Raw genomic sequence first — 14,061 nt, 5'->3', positions numbered from 1 at the left:
AAAAATAATAATGGCAAAATTTGCACAAAATTTACATAGAAATTGTGCTTTTTAATAATATGAAAGAACAAGCATATAATGGTGGATTTTTCACAAAAAAAAAGAAAGTTCCTAAGGAATTAATTGGTGTCATTGGCAATACAGTTAAAAAAAGAAAAAGAAAGAAAAACTAAAACAAAATCAAAATAGCAAAAATTTCTAAGAAATAATGAATTAGTATTTTGGTATAGCCCTTTAAATATAAAGAAAATAAAAAACACTAATCGACAAATAATTGCAAAAAAATTACATAGAAATTGTGCTTATCGAAAATATGCATGAATAAGTATATAATAGTGGAATTTTCAAAGAAAATGAAATTTCCCAAGGAATCAATTGGTGGCATTGGTAATACCATTAAAGAAGAAAGAAAATAAAAAAAACTAAAAAACAAAAGCAAAATAATATAGTTTTCAGAGAAATAATGAGATAGTGGTTTGGTACTACCCTTTAAGTAGAAATAAAATGAAATAAAAACTATTTTTTTTCAATAATGAGATTTTCTAAGGGAAAATGAATTTGCGTCATTAGTGTTAACCTTTAAGAGAAGAAAGAAGATGAAAAAAAAGCAAACAAACAATGAAAAAATTGCACACAAAATTGCTCGTTTCTGAAATATACAAGAATATGCATTTATTAGTGGAATAACACAGACAAAAGAAGGTGCAAACCTTGACAAAAAACTGACGGTCAGGAAATCAACTTACTCAAATTTAAAAACCAGACGACTTGCATATGGCTAAGGTGAAAAAAAATCCATTTAAACATGCATGAGTGACAAACTCAATAACAACCAAAGTAATCCACACATGTGCTAAAAAAACCTAATTATAGAGGGTTATTATCTTAATAGAAAATCCATCAGTGTAGATGATTAGGGCTGTCAACCTTTTTTTGCATATATTTACATCCTCTAACTTGACACAGAAACAGGCCTAATTACAACCAAAAGAACAAACTACCTGTCTATCAGCAACCAGTTAAGACTCCTCATGCCTCTGTTCTTCCTCCTTCACCCTAGTAGACAGAGCAGAGCAGAGCACCAGCCAAAATGCCAAAAGAGAAGGACACCATCGAAACAAATCGGCCTAATTAACTATATAAGTTTCTTCGTCGTCTCCTCCTTTGCAGCTATCAGTAAATCTGAACTTGCTGCCGCCTACAACACCATCACCATCACCAAGCACCAGAGGCCGGCGACCTTGTGACCCGAGAGGCCAAACGACGACGAGGACGCCGGGAAGCTCGAGCTCGCCTCAGGCTTCCCCCCACCCGCATCCATCCCGTCCCTCACGCCGACGCGAGGCGGTTCCTGCGCGTCCTTGCACACGGCCACGCCGGTCGGCGCGCCGCCGGCCGTCTCCGCCGTGCACAAACCAGGGTTGTCCCAGGAGGCGAACCTGCTGCCCATCCTCTGGTAGAACCGGGCCGAGAACTCCAGCGCGCCCGTCAGGTTGTTGCCGTTGAGGTACATGGCCCCGATGCTCGGCAGCGCGGCCAGCTTGGCCGGCACGGCGCCGGAGAGCCGGTTGTGGTCCAGCGCCAGGAACCGCAGCCTGGGCATCGCCGCCATGGACTCCGGGATGGTGCCGGCGAGGCCGACGTTGGACAGGTCCAGCGTCGCCAGGCTCGCCATCTTCTCCCAGCCGCGCTGCATCAGGGTGCCTCCCAGCAGCGGGTTGCTCGAGAGCAGCAGGTCCTGCAGCGCCGGCATGCCCAGCACGAACTCGGGGAGTCCGCCGGTGAGGCTGTTGTTCCGGAGGTCGAGCAGCGTGAGGCTCTCGAGGCCGGCGAGCTCCGGCGGGACGCGGCCGTCGAGGCGGTTGTTGCTGAGGTCCATCTTGAGCAGCCCCTTGAGCCCACCTAGCGACGGAGGCAGAGACCCGGTTAGAGAGTTCTTGCTCATGTCCACGATCAGCAGCTGCTCGTTGTCGAGGCGGCGTAGTTGGGGGTTGTTGTTACCGAGCGTCGCCGGCACGGGGCCCGACAGCCCGTTCCCGGACAGAACGAGCCGCCGCAGCTTCGCCAGCCCGCCGAGCTCCGGCGGCACGGCGCCGGTGAGGTTGTTGTCGACGAGGACCAGGGACTGCAGGCTGGCCAGGCGGCCGAGGGACGCCGGGATGGCGCCCGCCAGGCCCGTGTTCGAGCGGAACTCGAGCGTCTCGAGGGTGCCGGCGAGTTTGTCCCAGTTTGTCGCCGGGATCGTCGTGGGGTTGGACGCCGGGAAGCAGGCGTAGAAGGTGAGGCTCTTGAGGCGCCGGAGGTCGAACAGCTGGGGGCTGAACCTGGCGTCCGGCGCGCACTGCAGCGAGTTGTCGAGCACTGGACCGACGCTGACCACCGTTGGGTACCACACGCCATTGAAGAGGTCACATGACACCCCCTGCAGAAAACAACAGAATGGGGGTCCAAGAACCAATTATTGCACTGAATTTGAATATCGAATTCAGTAAAATTGAATGCCAGATCATCACTCAGTAAAATTGCAGGCAAATTGAGAAGTACTAGTAACAAATTGGGACCCAATAACAAATTATTTCACCGAATCTGAATGTCATCGTCTATCAGTTAAATTGTACTGGTACTACATATTGCATGCAAATGAAAAGTACTAGTGGAAGCAGGGCATGTAACAAGCAAAACATACTAGGGGTAAATACTAGAAACAGACATGGAACGCTCACATGTTCATGTACAACTCAACTGAGAGAGTAAATAATTCATAGCAGATGTAAACCAGGTTAAACCAACTAACTGCGTATGAAGGTAACAAGTGTTAAATCGGTGAAAGTAAAAAAGGAAGTAGCACTAGTACTTGGTACCAATAATTCTCTGGGCAAAGCAAAAGAGCAAGAGGACAGAGGCATGGGAAAAGAAGGACCAAATGGGATGCCTTTAAGAATACATTGACATTTCAAATCACAGATTCCTATCATGTGCGGGGAAAGAAAGTTGTTACGCGCAAGAGATAAAAAAAAGCTCCCAAATTAGGCAAGAATCGGGAGGCCGTAGGTAGGTTGAGGAACAGAGGATTCGTCTCACTCGTCCAGCAGTGGAGTACTAGTAGTAAATCTTGCGTTCCCCGAGGAGAAACAGTCGAGAAACAATGGAGCAAACAGTGAGAGAGCTGCTGCTGCGTGTGTAAAAGCAGGAAACAGAGGTTGCACACAAGAACAGTGCTGAGAATTTGACGAGATTTTGGCGAGAAAAAGCATGTTTGAGGAACGCGTGCTCGGAGCATCTCACTGTGCATTCCCAAGATAAGACAACTAATTGGATGGATGTGCAAAAAATCGGGATCCTTTCTGCAGCGATTTGCTGTGAATCTCAAGACAATGTAGTGCAGAACAGGAAAGATTTGACTGTATAAATCCATGAAAAGGGGCAATTTTTGGTGTTTTCGAATCCTCCATTGCTCTAACATTTCCCAGGAATAAATCAAGAAGCGAAGACGCTGAGTAAAGAGAAGGAGCTAGCTGTGGGGGAGACGAACAAGAAGACGAACCTGGATGGGAGTCTGGCCGCAGGGGTCGGGGAAGAGGCCGGAGCCGTTCCACGCCTTGCCGACGAAGCTCCCGATGGCAGCGTACAGGGCCGCCTTCTCCTTGTCCTCCATCGGCGCCTCCGGCTCCTCCGCCGCCACCACCGGCGAGCCCTCCTCGTCCTCCCCTTCCGCCGCGCAGCCGGAGACGAGGAGCAGCGCCAAGAAGAGCGCGGCGAGGACAGGGAGCAGCCTTCCGCCGCGAGCACGACCCATCACGGTACTTCTCCGCAAGAAAACAAACAAGAACCTCTGTTCCCCCTCCAGTCTGCCTGCCCTACTGGCTATATAGCCGCCATTGGTGGTGTCGCGAGCGGGCCACCTCCTCTGCGCTTCTCGATGCGGCTGGCCGGGAATTGAAGCTGGGGTGGGGAGGCGTGCCCCTTTTAGGTGGCAAATAAATGTGAGTTTCGCTGCGCAGAGACGGAGCCCGCGGCAGGCCGAGACATTCCTACGCAAAGGCCAGCTCAGTGCTGCGCTGCGCTGCGCCGGGGCATCCCGAGGCGTCGAGAAAAGGAGAGACGAGGAGGAAGAGGAGACAGTGTGCTGCGTGTTGCGTGTGGGCTGTGCCTGTGCTCTGGGTTTGTCTAGTTTTGTACTAGGAAAGAGAGACGGGGACGGTGGCTTCGGAGTTCTTTCCGATGGAAAAAGATGGCTACGGTACAAAAAGAGAGAGAAAAAGCTATGCCCAATGGGTTATTAATATTATATATGCGCAGTATGTGTACATGCTCCCACTCTACTCGGTTCAGATGGATGTGTGGCATGGCTTTTGTTTCAAAAAGAAAAAAATGAGGGTCAAATAATACTCCCTCCGTCCCGAATTACATGCTCCAATAGACGACAAATAATTCGGGACGGAGGAAGTAACAACGCAAAAAATTAAGGACCCTAATGTTGGGAGGAAACTCCAGCTAACTAATCGTTCCTGAAGGTCAATCCAGCAAATTGTATAAACTTGCTGCTCTCATGCCCTGTCTCATTTGGGCAAAAAAAAAGGTTGTTAAGTTTAAAAATTGATCACGTACAAGACAAATAGCCTTCAGCAAAAATGAAATTTCCATGCCCTGAGAATACAAACGACCAAATAGTGGGGTAATGTTTAAAAACTAATTCATCATATGCAAAATGAAAAAAATGTCTTATGCACACGAAAAATGACGGTCGTGACGTTTGTACAGAAAACATTCCATAACAAAACCAATTTACCATGATGTGCTAAAAAAATGCAAAAAATGTCATGCTACATTAAAAATGCTATATAAAAAATGCCATGCTCTTGTAACAATGGATGACATGCTCTTTAAAATGAAATTGACGTGGTCCTTATAATAAAAATGACATGCTCTTTAAAATAAAAACAAAATCTCTTGAAAACAAATTGAATGGTGCACAAAAAAATCATGCTACAAAATAAATACCATTGCCTAACTAAATAAAAAACAATTGTGTGAACAGTAAAAAGTACCATGACCTAATAAATAAAAAAGGCATGGTGTAACTAAAAGAAATTACCATGATCTAAAATAAATAATTTTGCCATGGAAAAAGTTCAAATTGCATCGTCTATTTTTTTAAAAATGCCATCCATTAACACAAAAATTTGCCATAAAAAATTGTCAAGCAAAAAATGCCATGGATTATACACAAAATAATAATAACAAATGCCATGGGGACACATGTTGTTTTGCCATTTCATATACATTATAAATGCCATGGTTGCCCACAAAAAAATGTCATGGGTTATACACGTAAATATAATTTGACATGTGGACACATGTTGATTTGCCATGGAATATACATTATAATTGTCATGGTCTGTACAAAAAATGACATGGTTTCTACTTTTTTTCCATGGGGACACATTCTGATTTGCTATGATAAATACATGTTATTGAAATTAAAATTGCCATGGTTGACACATGTTGATAGTCTATTATAAAAAAATGCCATCCTATAACAAAAAAATGCGATGATACCTAAAAAACTACCATGTTATCAATACTAAAAATGCAATGATGCCTATAACAAAATTGCTCATGTCAAAAATAGCATGAGTCAACATGAGCATAATGTTTGTGGTGATTACATACCGAATTGCCATGAGAAAAAACAAAATTGCCATGTGAGCTATTCAAAAAATAGTCATACAAAAAAACGTGATGCAAAATGTTTCCAAATCATTCACGCTATCTACACTCTTATAAAAAACAGAGTTGGAGATGATGGTGTGCCTGCCATCCTGCAATATAGGTCGTCCGATTTATATCTGACGGATAGGAAGGAAACTATGGCAATTTTGCAAAAAGGTACCCATACACCTCTCCACATTTGTAAATAAGCCCTTCCCTCGTTCATCCTTTTCTCTCACAAGATAAACTAGTCATACAAATGGATCTTGATGTTACGTGCAACGCACGGGCATCTTGCTAATTTAGACCTAAAAGGATATATACACTCTGGCACAATAATCATGGAGCTGCCATGGCAAGAAAAAACTTTTTTTTGCCATGTCAACGAAAAACACAAGGATTTAGAGACACGGTAGTGGAAAGTGCCATGCCGCTAACTAAAAAAATGCCATGTTTCCGAAAAACTATCATGTAGAAACTGCCATGGCAAAAACAATATAAAAATGCCATGTTCTGAATTTTGCCATGTCGCCTAGTAAAATTTATCACGCCCGTAATTAACAAAATGTCATGTCTTTTTTGAATAGTTCATGGATAAATTGCCATGGACGATTCTCGCATTTTCATAACATGGCATGATTATACACAAAACATTATTGGTGTTACACAACAAGTCTAGTGAAATTGCATTTGAAGCATTGCAAACAAAATGTGTACTATAAATACATGTCGGAAGAGTTGCATGTTCTATACTCCCTCCATTCCAAAATATAGTATGTCCGCGCCTCCCGAGGTTGAACTTTGACCATAAATTTAACGAACGAGACCGATTGCGGCGGGAGAAAAAGTTACATAATTAAAAACTTCTTTTGAATACGAATTCACTGATATAACTTTTGCTCCCGCAGCAATCGGTCTTGATAGTTAAATTTACGGTCAAAGTTGAAGCACGGGGATAGAGGAAGCACTACATTGTGGAATGGAGGGAGTAAAAGACAAAAAAGAGGAGAACCATGATGTACCTAATCTATGATGGGCAGTGGCGGATCCAGGATTTGAAAATTGGGTGTTGATTTTTTTTTTGCACTATAGTATCTAAAAGGTTCATGTGGCCAGTAAGATTTTTTTCAAAGAATAATGACAGTATTGTTGGACCGAAGATTTGAGACCAGTTTATTTGAAATGACATGATGTTCATTGCACAAACCACAGCATTTTTACACATGCATCTTGTATAAATCATATATAAAATTTCCTGCCAAAACATTTGGGTGTACAGATGGACATCTTTGACCCCATGTGAATCCTCCCCTGGTGATGGGCGCAGAAGCTTGTGCTCTCCGGCAAGTAGCTTGCCGGCATGCAGTAGTTGGAGGCCACCGCTCACTGCCAAAAAATAGCCTCCAGCGTCCCTGATCTGCTGCGAACCCGGTGGCGCTCCTCATGTGGATCGAGGCCCGCTGGTCGGGCACATTGCGTTGAGGGGGTAGCTGAGGGCTCGTTCATGCGTCTAGAGGAGCTTTGCGGGTGGCGGCGGCTGAAGAATAGTGATGTTGGCAAGGCGGGGACACAGATCCAGACAATGAGGCGCGGGAGGTCGCCAGAGTTGTCAACCACGGTGGTGCCATAGGAGCGGCAGTGGAGCTCTGGCAAGCAAGCGGCAACGGTTCCTGCACGGGAACGGTGGTGGCAGGGTTATAGTGAGTTGAGGAAGACCGAAAAGAGGAGAAGGTGGGAGAGGCCAGAGCACGGTTGACGATGGGGGGGTGCGGTCGTTGGACACCTCTCCCGCGTTCGCTATAGACATACCATGGAACTTTTATGTTTTTCTGGCGTGGCCACTAGGGCTGCTTAAGGATCCATGTTTTTCGCCCAATGGTCAAAAGGTACTAGTTCACTAGGGAACTCACTGGACTTGAAAGAAATCCGACGTTCACCGTATAGCATTTTCGAAATATAAAGCTGCATTGGCATATACCTTTTTTTAATCTGATAATACGTTGTCATTGAATTTGAGACTATACTCACATCACAGACCACAGCTCACATAGCCATAGGGGTGCGGTGGCGCGGTGTGCGTTGGTTTGAGTTTGAGCAAAACAAGGAAGAGATCGGGGATCCAAAAGGCTGCAGGCAGATTGGAGTTGTAGGAGTAAAGAGGACAGGAGCAGAAAAGCAGGAGAGAGTGGGGAAGAAGATTGTTGCGATACGAGTAAATTCATTCATACGGAGTGAAGAGAGGGACCGGTACAGTACAGTATAGTGCAGGGAGCACGCAGCAGCAGCCTACATACAGTCTGGTCTGGTCCTCCCCTACTAGTCTGACAAGGGCGTACGGCCACCGAGCGAGCTACACGCACAGCACAGCACGGAGGACTGCGGCCGGCCCCGGGTATACACCTTCGTGTAGCCTGCGGTTCTGAGCCTCCTACCACTGCCTAGCCCACGGCACGGCGCCGCACGCGTGTCCGTCCGGCCGTCCAAGCCGGTGCGTGCGCGAGGAGCGTGTCCTGGCGTACTGCACGCGGGTCGGAGACGCCGGACGGCGGCAGCTGGCCGCTCCCTCCGCCGCCCCAGTTCACGGTTTGTACCCGGCCGTGGACGGTTCGAGTTCGTTGCAAGGTTGGGGCTCGTACAGTGAAGAGTACTCTACAGTGGACCAGATTCCACGGGCGATCGATCGAGCGCGCTGCGCACCTCTTGCTCTCGGAGCACACATGGAGCAACAGTGGCCGGTTCTCAGATCCCTCAGCAGCTGTGAGTGACCAACGGTGCCGCGTTCCTTCCTTTCCTGTCCGCGAGTCGACGATCAGTGGCGAACAGTGCCCCGAAAGTAATGATGATGCGGCGGCAGGACGGGCGGCCCGGGCGGTTCGAATTTGGTTTGGTTCCTGCCAGATATACCAATTCACTTTATTTTATTTTTTGCTCTTCTGTTTCATCGAGACAATTCAAAACTTCTGCTTCCGTGCATTTATATACAACTTAAACAGTCGAAATCGGCCCATACCCTTTGTAACTAAAGGCATGATGGACATTGACAAATAATCAAGTCAAGTCTAACCCTATTGAAACCCGAGGTGTGTTTCGGTGCACTCCCTATAGAAAAGTGTTCAATTTTTGAGAAAGAACGTACGGTGTAGAATAAAACTTACCTATCACTTTAAAAAAAACAGTTTAGACAATTTACGTATTGAAAAACCAACGCTTGGCCAACCAACCGGGTAGCCTAAAGGCCCTCGATCCACGAGCATGTACAATGATTCATAAGCCTATCTCATCTTATGTTCGCCACGTAATTTATAAAAAATAAAAAATGATGTAGAGTGGGTAGTCTTAACTTCGATAACCTTTAGTTAATATAGAGGCAAGCTTTTCAATATATGATGAGATAATTGTTGCTAAGAGATCTCCTTTAATTAAGAAAGGCAAGCTTTTCAATATGATTTCCCTCTCCTCGATCTCAACATTTATGCTATGTGGCATTCTAAGATAGTACCATTATACATGCCTAATGGGACAACGCAGCTTCGTCCAGCATATGTGTTGGCCACGACTTGTCTCCGGGCACAATGAAAGTAAAAAAAAAACTATATGTACGTCTTTGCCGCCATCCTCCTCATCGACGGCTTCCTGGTGCAGCTACACCCGTTGGTGGTGTCCAAGAAGTCTGGCATCATAGTGGTCGTTGTTGGGTATGCTGGGTATAACGTGCCAGTGGCCGGGCTTTGAATCTTGTCGTTCTTGGTGGGAGGGGGTTTACTAAGACTTCTCAACTTTTCAATATGCAATAGATGGACATGGACATGGTTATGGACTGGGAGGGGAGGGGGGGGGGGGGGGGGCTCGGGAAGCTGCTTGGTGGCGTGCATGAGCAGGCCAACAGGGAGAGGAAGGACAAGTGCAGGGGCAAGCGGGCATGGATGGCAACGGAGGACGACCCATGGGTTGCCTGGGTGCGTGAAGGGGGCTTGCCCCGATTACGCCCCAATAAATTGCCAAACAAATTACTCCTTTCTCCCATAATATAAGAGCGTTTATGACACTATGGGACGGAGGAGTACATGGCTTGACAAGAATGCCCCCATAATATCTAATTTTCCAATATGTTCCACATACATTTTCTAATGCAATTTCTAATTAATTCGTATCACCTTCAATTGACTAGAATTTTGATCAGAAATTTATTTGGTTTCAGATACATTTTCAAGGAATTTCACAAACGTGGAATAAATTGCTCAAATTTCAGTCACGAGCAGGAATATTTCAAATACATTTCAAATAAAATACACTTGAACTTTCAATTCGTGAACCAATTCCAAATAAATTGGAATCGTGTGAAGTTTAGATATTAGAAAAGGTTGATTTAAGTTATGGTTCAGTAAAACCAGAATGCATTTCAATACTCTTTCGCTAATATTTCAATTTGTTGTGTGATAGTCTCAAATGCATTTCAGCACGAAGGAAGTGCATTTGAGTCATGAATTTCAGAGATCCATTTAATAGAGAATCAAGGCCACCGGCCAGACAAAAACATGTCTAGAACTATTTAAGATACATTTCCATTAGGAATTTCCAAAGGAACATTTTAAGCTCCATTTCAGAGGCACTCCAGAAATATTCCATTTGTAGTCCCTATCTAAGTGAAAACCATTTCCAAAAATATAATAACTGGTCGGACGGGACCTGACCTCCTGTTTACCGCGTAGTGCCATGCGAAGTATTGAAACGCGCACCCACCCCCTTCCCCTACGTGCCTTTTAGGCCGGCCCATGTGCGGGATGAGGCGCCATTTTTGTTTTCTTTTTTTGCTTCTTTAAATCAATTTTGGGATTTCCAAAAATGTTCATGATTTCGAAAAAATTGTATATAATTTTGTTTTAAAAAATCCTATAATTCAAAAAGTGTACCTGAATTTGAAAAATACGTTCATGTATTTCATGAAATGTTCGCAGATTAAAAAATGCTGGCAAATTTATAAATATGAATATTTTTGGTGTTTAATGAACACATTTTGAATTCGAATAACCATTTTTTATAATTCATGGAAAAATCGAAAAAATATGATGAACATTTTTTAATTATAATATTTTTGAAATTTTCTGAACAAATTTTGATTTTTTGGACACCGATGAACATGTTTTGAACCTGATGAACATTTTCTGAAATTTATGAACAAAAAATATTCGCCAATATGAAAAGGTATTCTAGAAAATTATTTAAAAATAATAATAATAAAGGAAAATAAAAATTAAAAAACGAACATGAAAAAACAGAAAAACAGAAGGAAAACGGGACCAGACGGGACGAACTCATCGATGCATACGGGATGAATTGAGCTGAGTTGGTTGGAAAGTTGAAAGTTGGTAGAGTACTGCATCAGATTCCACATGCACGATCCAGCCCAGACTCACTGCTCTTCCTCCTCCTGCTCGCTTTCCCGGGGCAGTCAGGCAGTCAGTTATGTATAGCAGAGCCCATAGTCCTGTGCGCTCCGGCAACAGAACAACAGTGCTGTTCATAAACCGAGATCCATCCATCCATGACATCCACCGCCAGCGGGGAGGAAAACATGGGCGTGGTGACAGACACTGTTCCTCCCTGACTGAATAGCTTCGCCGCCCGTCGCCCGATCGCTAGTGATGAGACGATGAGTGCACAGTGTTGCATTCTGTCCTGCCCCGAAGCTAATGCGGCGGCGGCGGCGGCAGGAAGTTAAAGAGGCCGAGCGAGCGATTTGAATTCAGTTCCTGAAGCCAGCCGAACAATTCGGAGCCTGACCCGGACCCGTCAGTCTGTCCTTGGGACGATTGGGATGTTGATGATACTTGCTGCGGTGATGTGAGCTGTCCGAGTGGGGCTCCGATCGTTGCCCCGAGTCAGGGAAAAGAGATGGAGTGAGTCAGTGAAAAGACAGTGGGAGTGCTGAGTGCACCCAGGTCTTTTTTTGCAATCTGCAATACTGCCGAAAGAAAAGCCGAGGAAAGAGAACCACAGAAGGTGTGGTACTCTTTATACCCCTTCCTTTTTGCACCTGTGCTGATAATGCATTTAAGTTACTTCTGATTCCTCCTGGTAGGAGTACCAGCAGCAAGAGCCACGCACATGTTCTAATGGTGGGTTTCAGACGCTGCTGCTATTCTTTTTGACATGTTCAGGTTAATCAGAGCTACTCTAGTGCGTGCATGCATGCATGCATCAAGCCAAGCCCCTCCCAGCCGCCACAGCAACGGCATTGTTGCAGGAATGGCAGTCGATCACAAGCTTTGGACCAACATTCACAATTCACCCGCCTGGTGATCGATCGGATCGAGTGGGCAAACTAAAGAGCAGAAAGACAGACACCGGAGGAAAGGAAGGGTAGATCGGATCGTTGACATGCAAGGCGATATCGAGGGATAGGAAATGCAAAGCAACGGATGGGTGGGGTGACTGGCGGCCGGCAATGTGCGCCGATCAGATCAGACCAGATCTCCTCGGTGCCTTGGTGGAGCGGGCGGAGCCAGCGAAGGGGACCATGCGCTGCGACTGCAATGCAAAAGGATACAGACGCATCCCATACGGAGGCCATGCATGTGGTTCGAGGGGCCATTCCATTCGGCAAGCAATCGTCGCTAGGGGACCTCCCCTCCACGATCCACAACTTGTCCTCGACCGGATCTGTATCATCTCCTTCTCATTTCTCACCTTTAATTCCACACAGGCATGTAGGTTAGTCAGTCAGTCAGTTAGCTTGCATGGAGATGGAGATGGGGTAACTTGAAAAATGCTACTGCTAGCAACGAAACAATGACACTCTGCATGGAGATGGAGTATTGTACAAGCAATTACGCATCGAGCGCTTCCAGAGCGTTCTATCCCTCCTTCCATGTTGCTCTGCTATTGGATCCCATAAGTGCCGAGGCAAACCTTTTAGTTTTCCAGAAACAGGAAATTCAGTACGTGTAATTGACAAGAGGGTGGCCTACCGGAATATAAGGCATCTACCGATTAGGGGCCGGTGCAAGGTAACTACCACAAGTACAGTGTGCTGGCAACCCAAAACACCGTCGGCCTGCCAGAGAATTTATTGCCTTGTAATATGACTCACATGTACTCCCTCCGTTCCACAATACATGCTTTCCATTTATCAAAATATAGATGTATCTAAACATGTTTTAGAATATAGGTGCATCCATTTTTAGACAAATGGAAGTCAAGTATTTTGAAACGGAGGGAGTACATAATTATTTTTTAGTCTTCCCTGTTGCTACTATGGTGAGAGTGGGGAGCGCAGTCATCCCTCCAAGCTTTGTCAGCGAGCCCGTGGATCCACCTCTCTTTCGGTTGCCGCTTAGAGCATCTTCAGCCGCGCCCCTAACAAGGCCCCCCAGGCGACTTTTCGGCCGCCGGCGCCAAAAAATCGGCCCAGTCGCGCCCCCAAGGGCCTAATTTTCGCCGGCTCGGGCCGAAATTGGCGCCGGCGGACCCAACCCAAACCCGGCGCGCTGGGGGGCGCTCGAGGGCGCCGGGCGAATCGTTTTTGGCGCGAAAGAGCCACGGGCCCTCCTTGCCAGCGACTCGTCTCGCTTCTCGCCGCTTCGTCGTCCTCAACGCCTTGTTTCCCGCGGCGAATCAATGCCAAAACTGCCGCGTGCTGTCGCGCCGGTCAGCCTCCGCCATTGATGCCTCACGGGCCGCGCAGTGAAGGCGTGACGACGCGCGTTCCCGCGCATGCCACGCGTAGACGAGGCGCCTCCACCTATATAAGCCGACCCCAGCGCGCCGGTGGTACGCACAGAGTCTTCACCGCCGACGCGCCCTATCTCCCTTTCCTCCCTCTCCCCTCGTCGTCCCAGTTCGTAGAAATGGCCGAACGATTCCCAGGCGACGGCGCGGCGGTGAACGGCTTCGGCCGCCGCCACCTTCACGAAAACGAAACTCGGCTCCTCTACGAGGCCGAGTACCCGGTCCCGCCGGACATGCGGGTGCCCGGGGCGTGGAGAATCAGCGCCGGCGGGGTCCCGGTGCCACCATCGCCTACCGGGGCGGCGTGTCATGCGGAGATCGCGCGTATTCGCGCCTCTCTGCCGCGGGCGGCGAGGGAGGGGCCACGCTACGTCCCCGACAGCCCGCTCTGGGAGCCCTACTTCCGCCGCCGTCACGCCGAGCAGCTTGAGGCCACCAACGGCGTCGTGCCCTCCGGCAGGCTCAACTCCGAGGGTCGGCGCCGATGGTGGGGCGTGCCCGGCCGCACGCTGGAGGTCGTCCTCGAGTACATCGAGAGCGGCAACACGCCGAGGCTGGAGTACCCCTCCCACTACACCATGTCAAAAGTTTAGGGGCAATTAACAGCCGGGAATGATCACG

At 47.1% G+C, this 14,061-nt stretch overlaps 1 protein-coding gene across 2 annotated transcripts; it reads right to left on the bottom strand.

Moving 5' to 3' along the window:
* Window positions 1–851: 851 nt before the first annotated feature.
* LOC125542644 (uncharacterized) lies at window positions 852–4,174 on the bottom strand. 2 transcript variants are annotated; one of them, XM_048705759.2, is made up of 3 exons: window positions 3,545–4,173; window positions 2,002–2,422; window positions 852–1,902 (listed from the first exon to the last, which is right to left on the bottom strand). In XM_048705759.2, the coding sequence occupies exons 1-3, from the start codon at window positions 3,794–3,796 to the stop codon at window positions 1,199–1,201; spliced, it is 1,377 nt and encodes a 458-aa protein (XP_048561716.2). In that variant the 5' UTR covers window positions 3,797–4,173; the 3' UTR covers window positions 852–1,198. The 2 variants fall into 2 exon arrangements, with proteins under 2 accessions (XP_048561716.2, XP_048561715.2); XM_048705758.2 differs by having other exon boundaries at window positions 852–2,422; window positions 3,545–4,174.
* Window positions 4,175–14,061: the final 9,887 nt, after the last annotated feature.

This window comes from Triticum urartu, chromosome 3A (genome assembly GCF_056163025.1).
Source record: "Triticum urartu cultivar PI428250 chromosome 3A, HENAU_Tu73, whole genome shotgun sequence".
NCBI lineage: Eukaryota > Viridiplantae > Streptophyta > Magnoliopsida > Poales > Poaceae > Triticum > Triticum urartu.
Note: the sequence above shows the minus strand (reverse complement) of the source record. Positions and strands in the feature narration are given on the sequence as shown.

Coding starts and splice junctions, on each gene's coding strand:
- LOC125542644 (XM_048705758.2), bottom strand. CDS start 3,796: ATGGGTCGTGCTCGCGGCGGAAGGCTGCTCCCTGTCCTCGCCGCGCTC. Junction 2,423..3,544: donor GCGGCCAGACTCCCATCCAG/GTTCGTCTTCTT, acceptor TGTTTTCTGCAG/GGGGTGTCATGTGACCTCTT.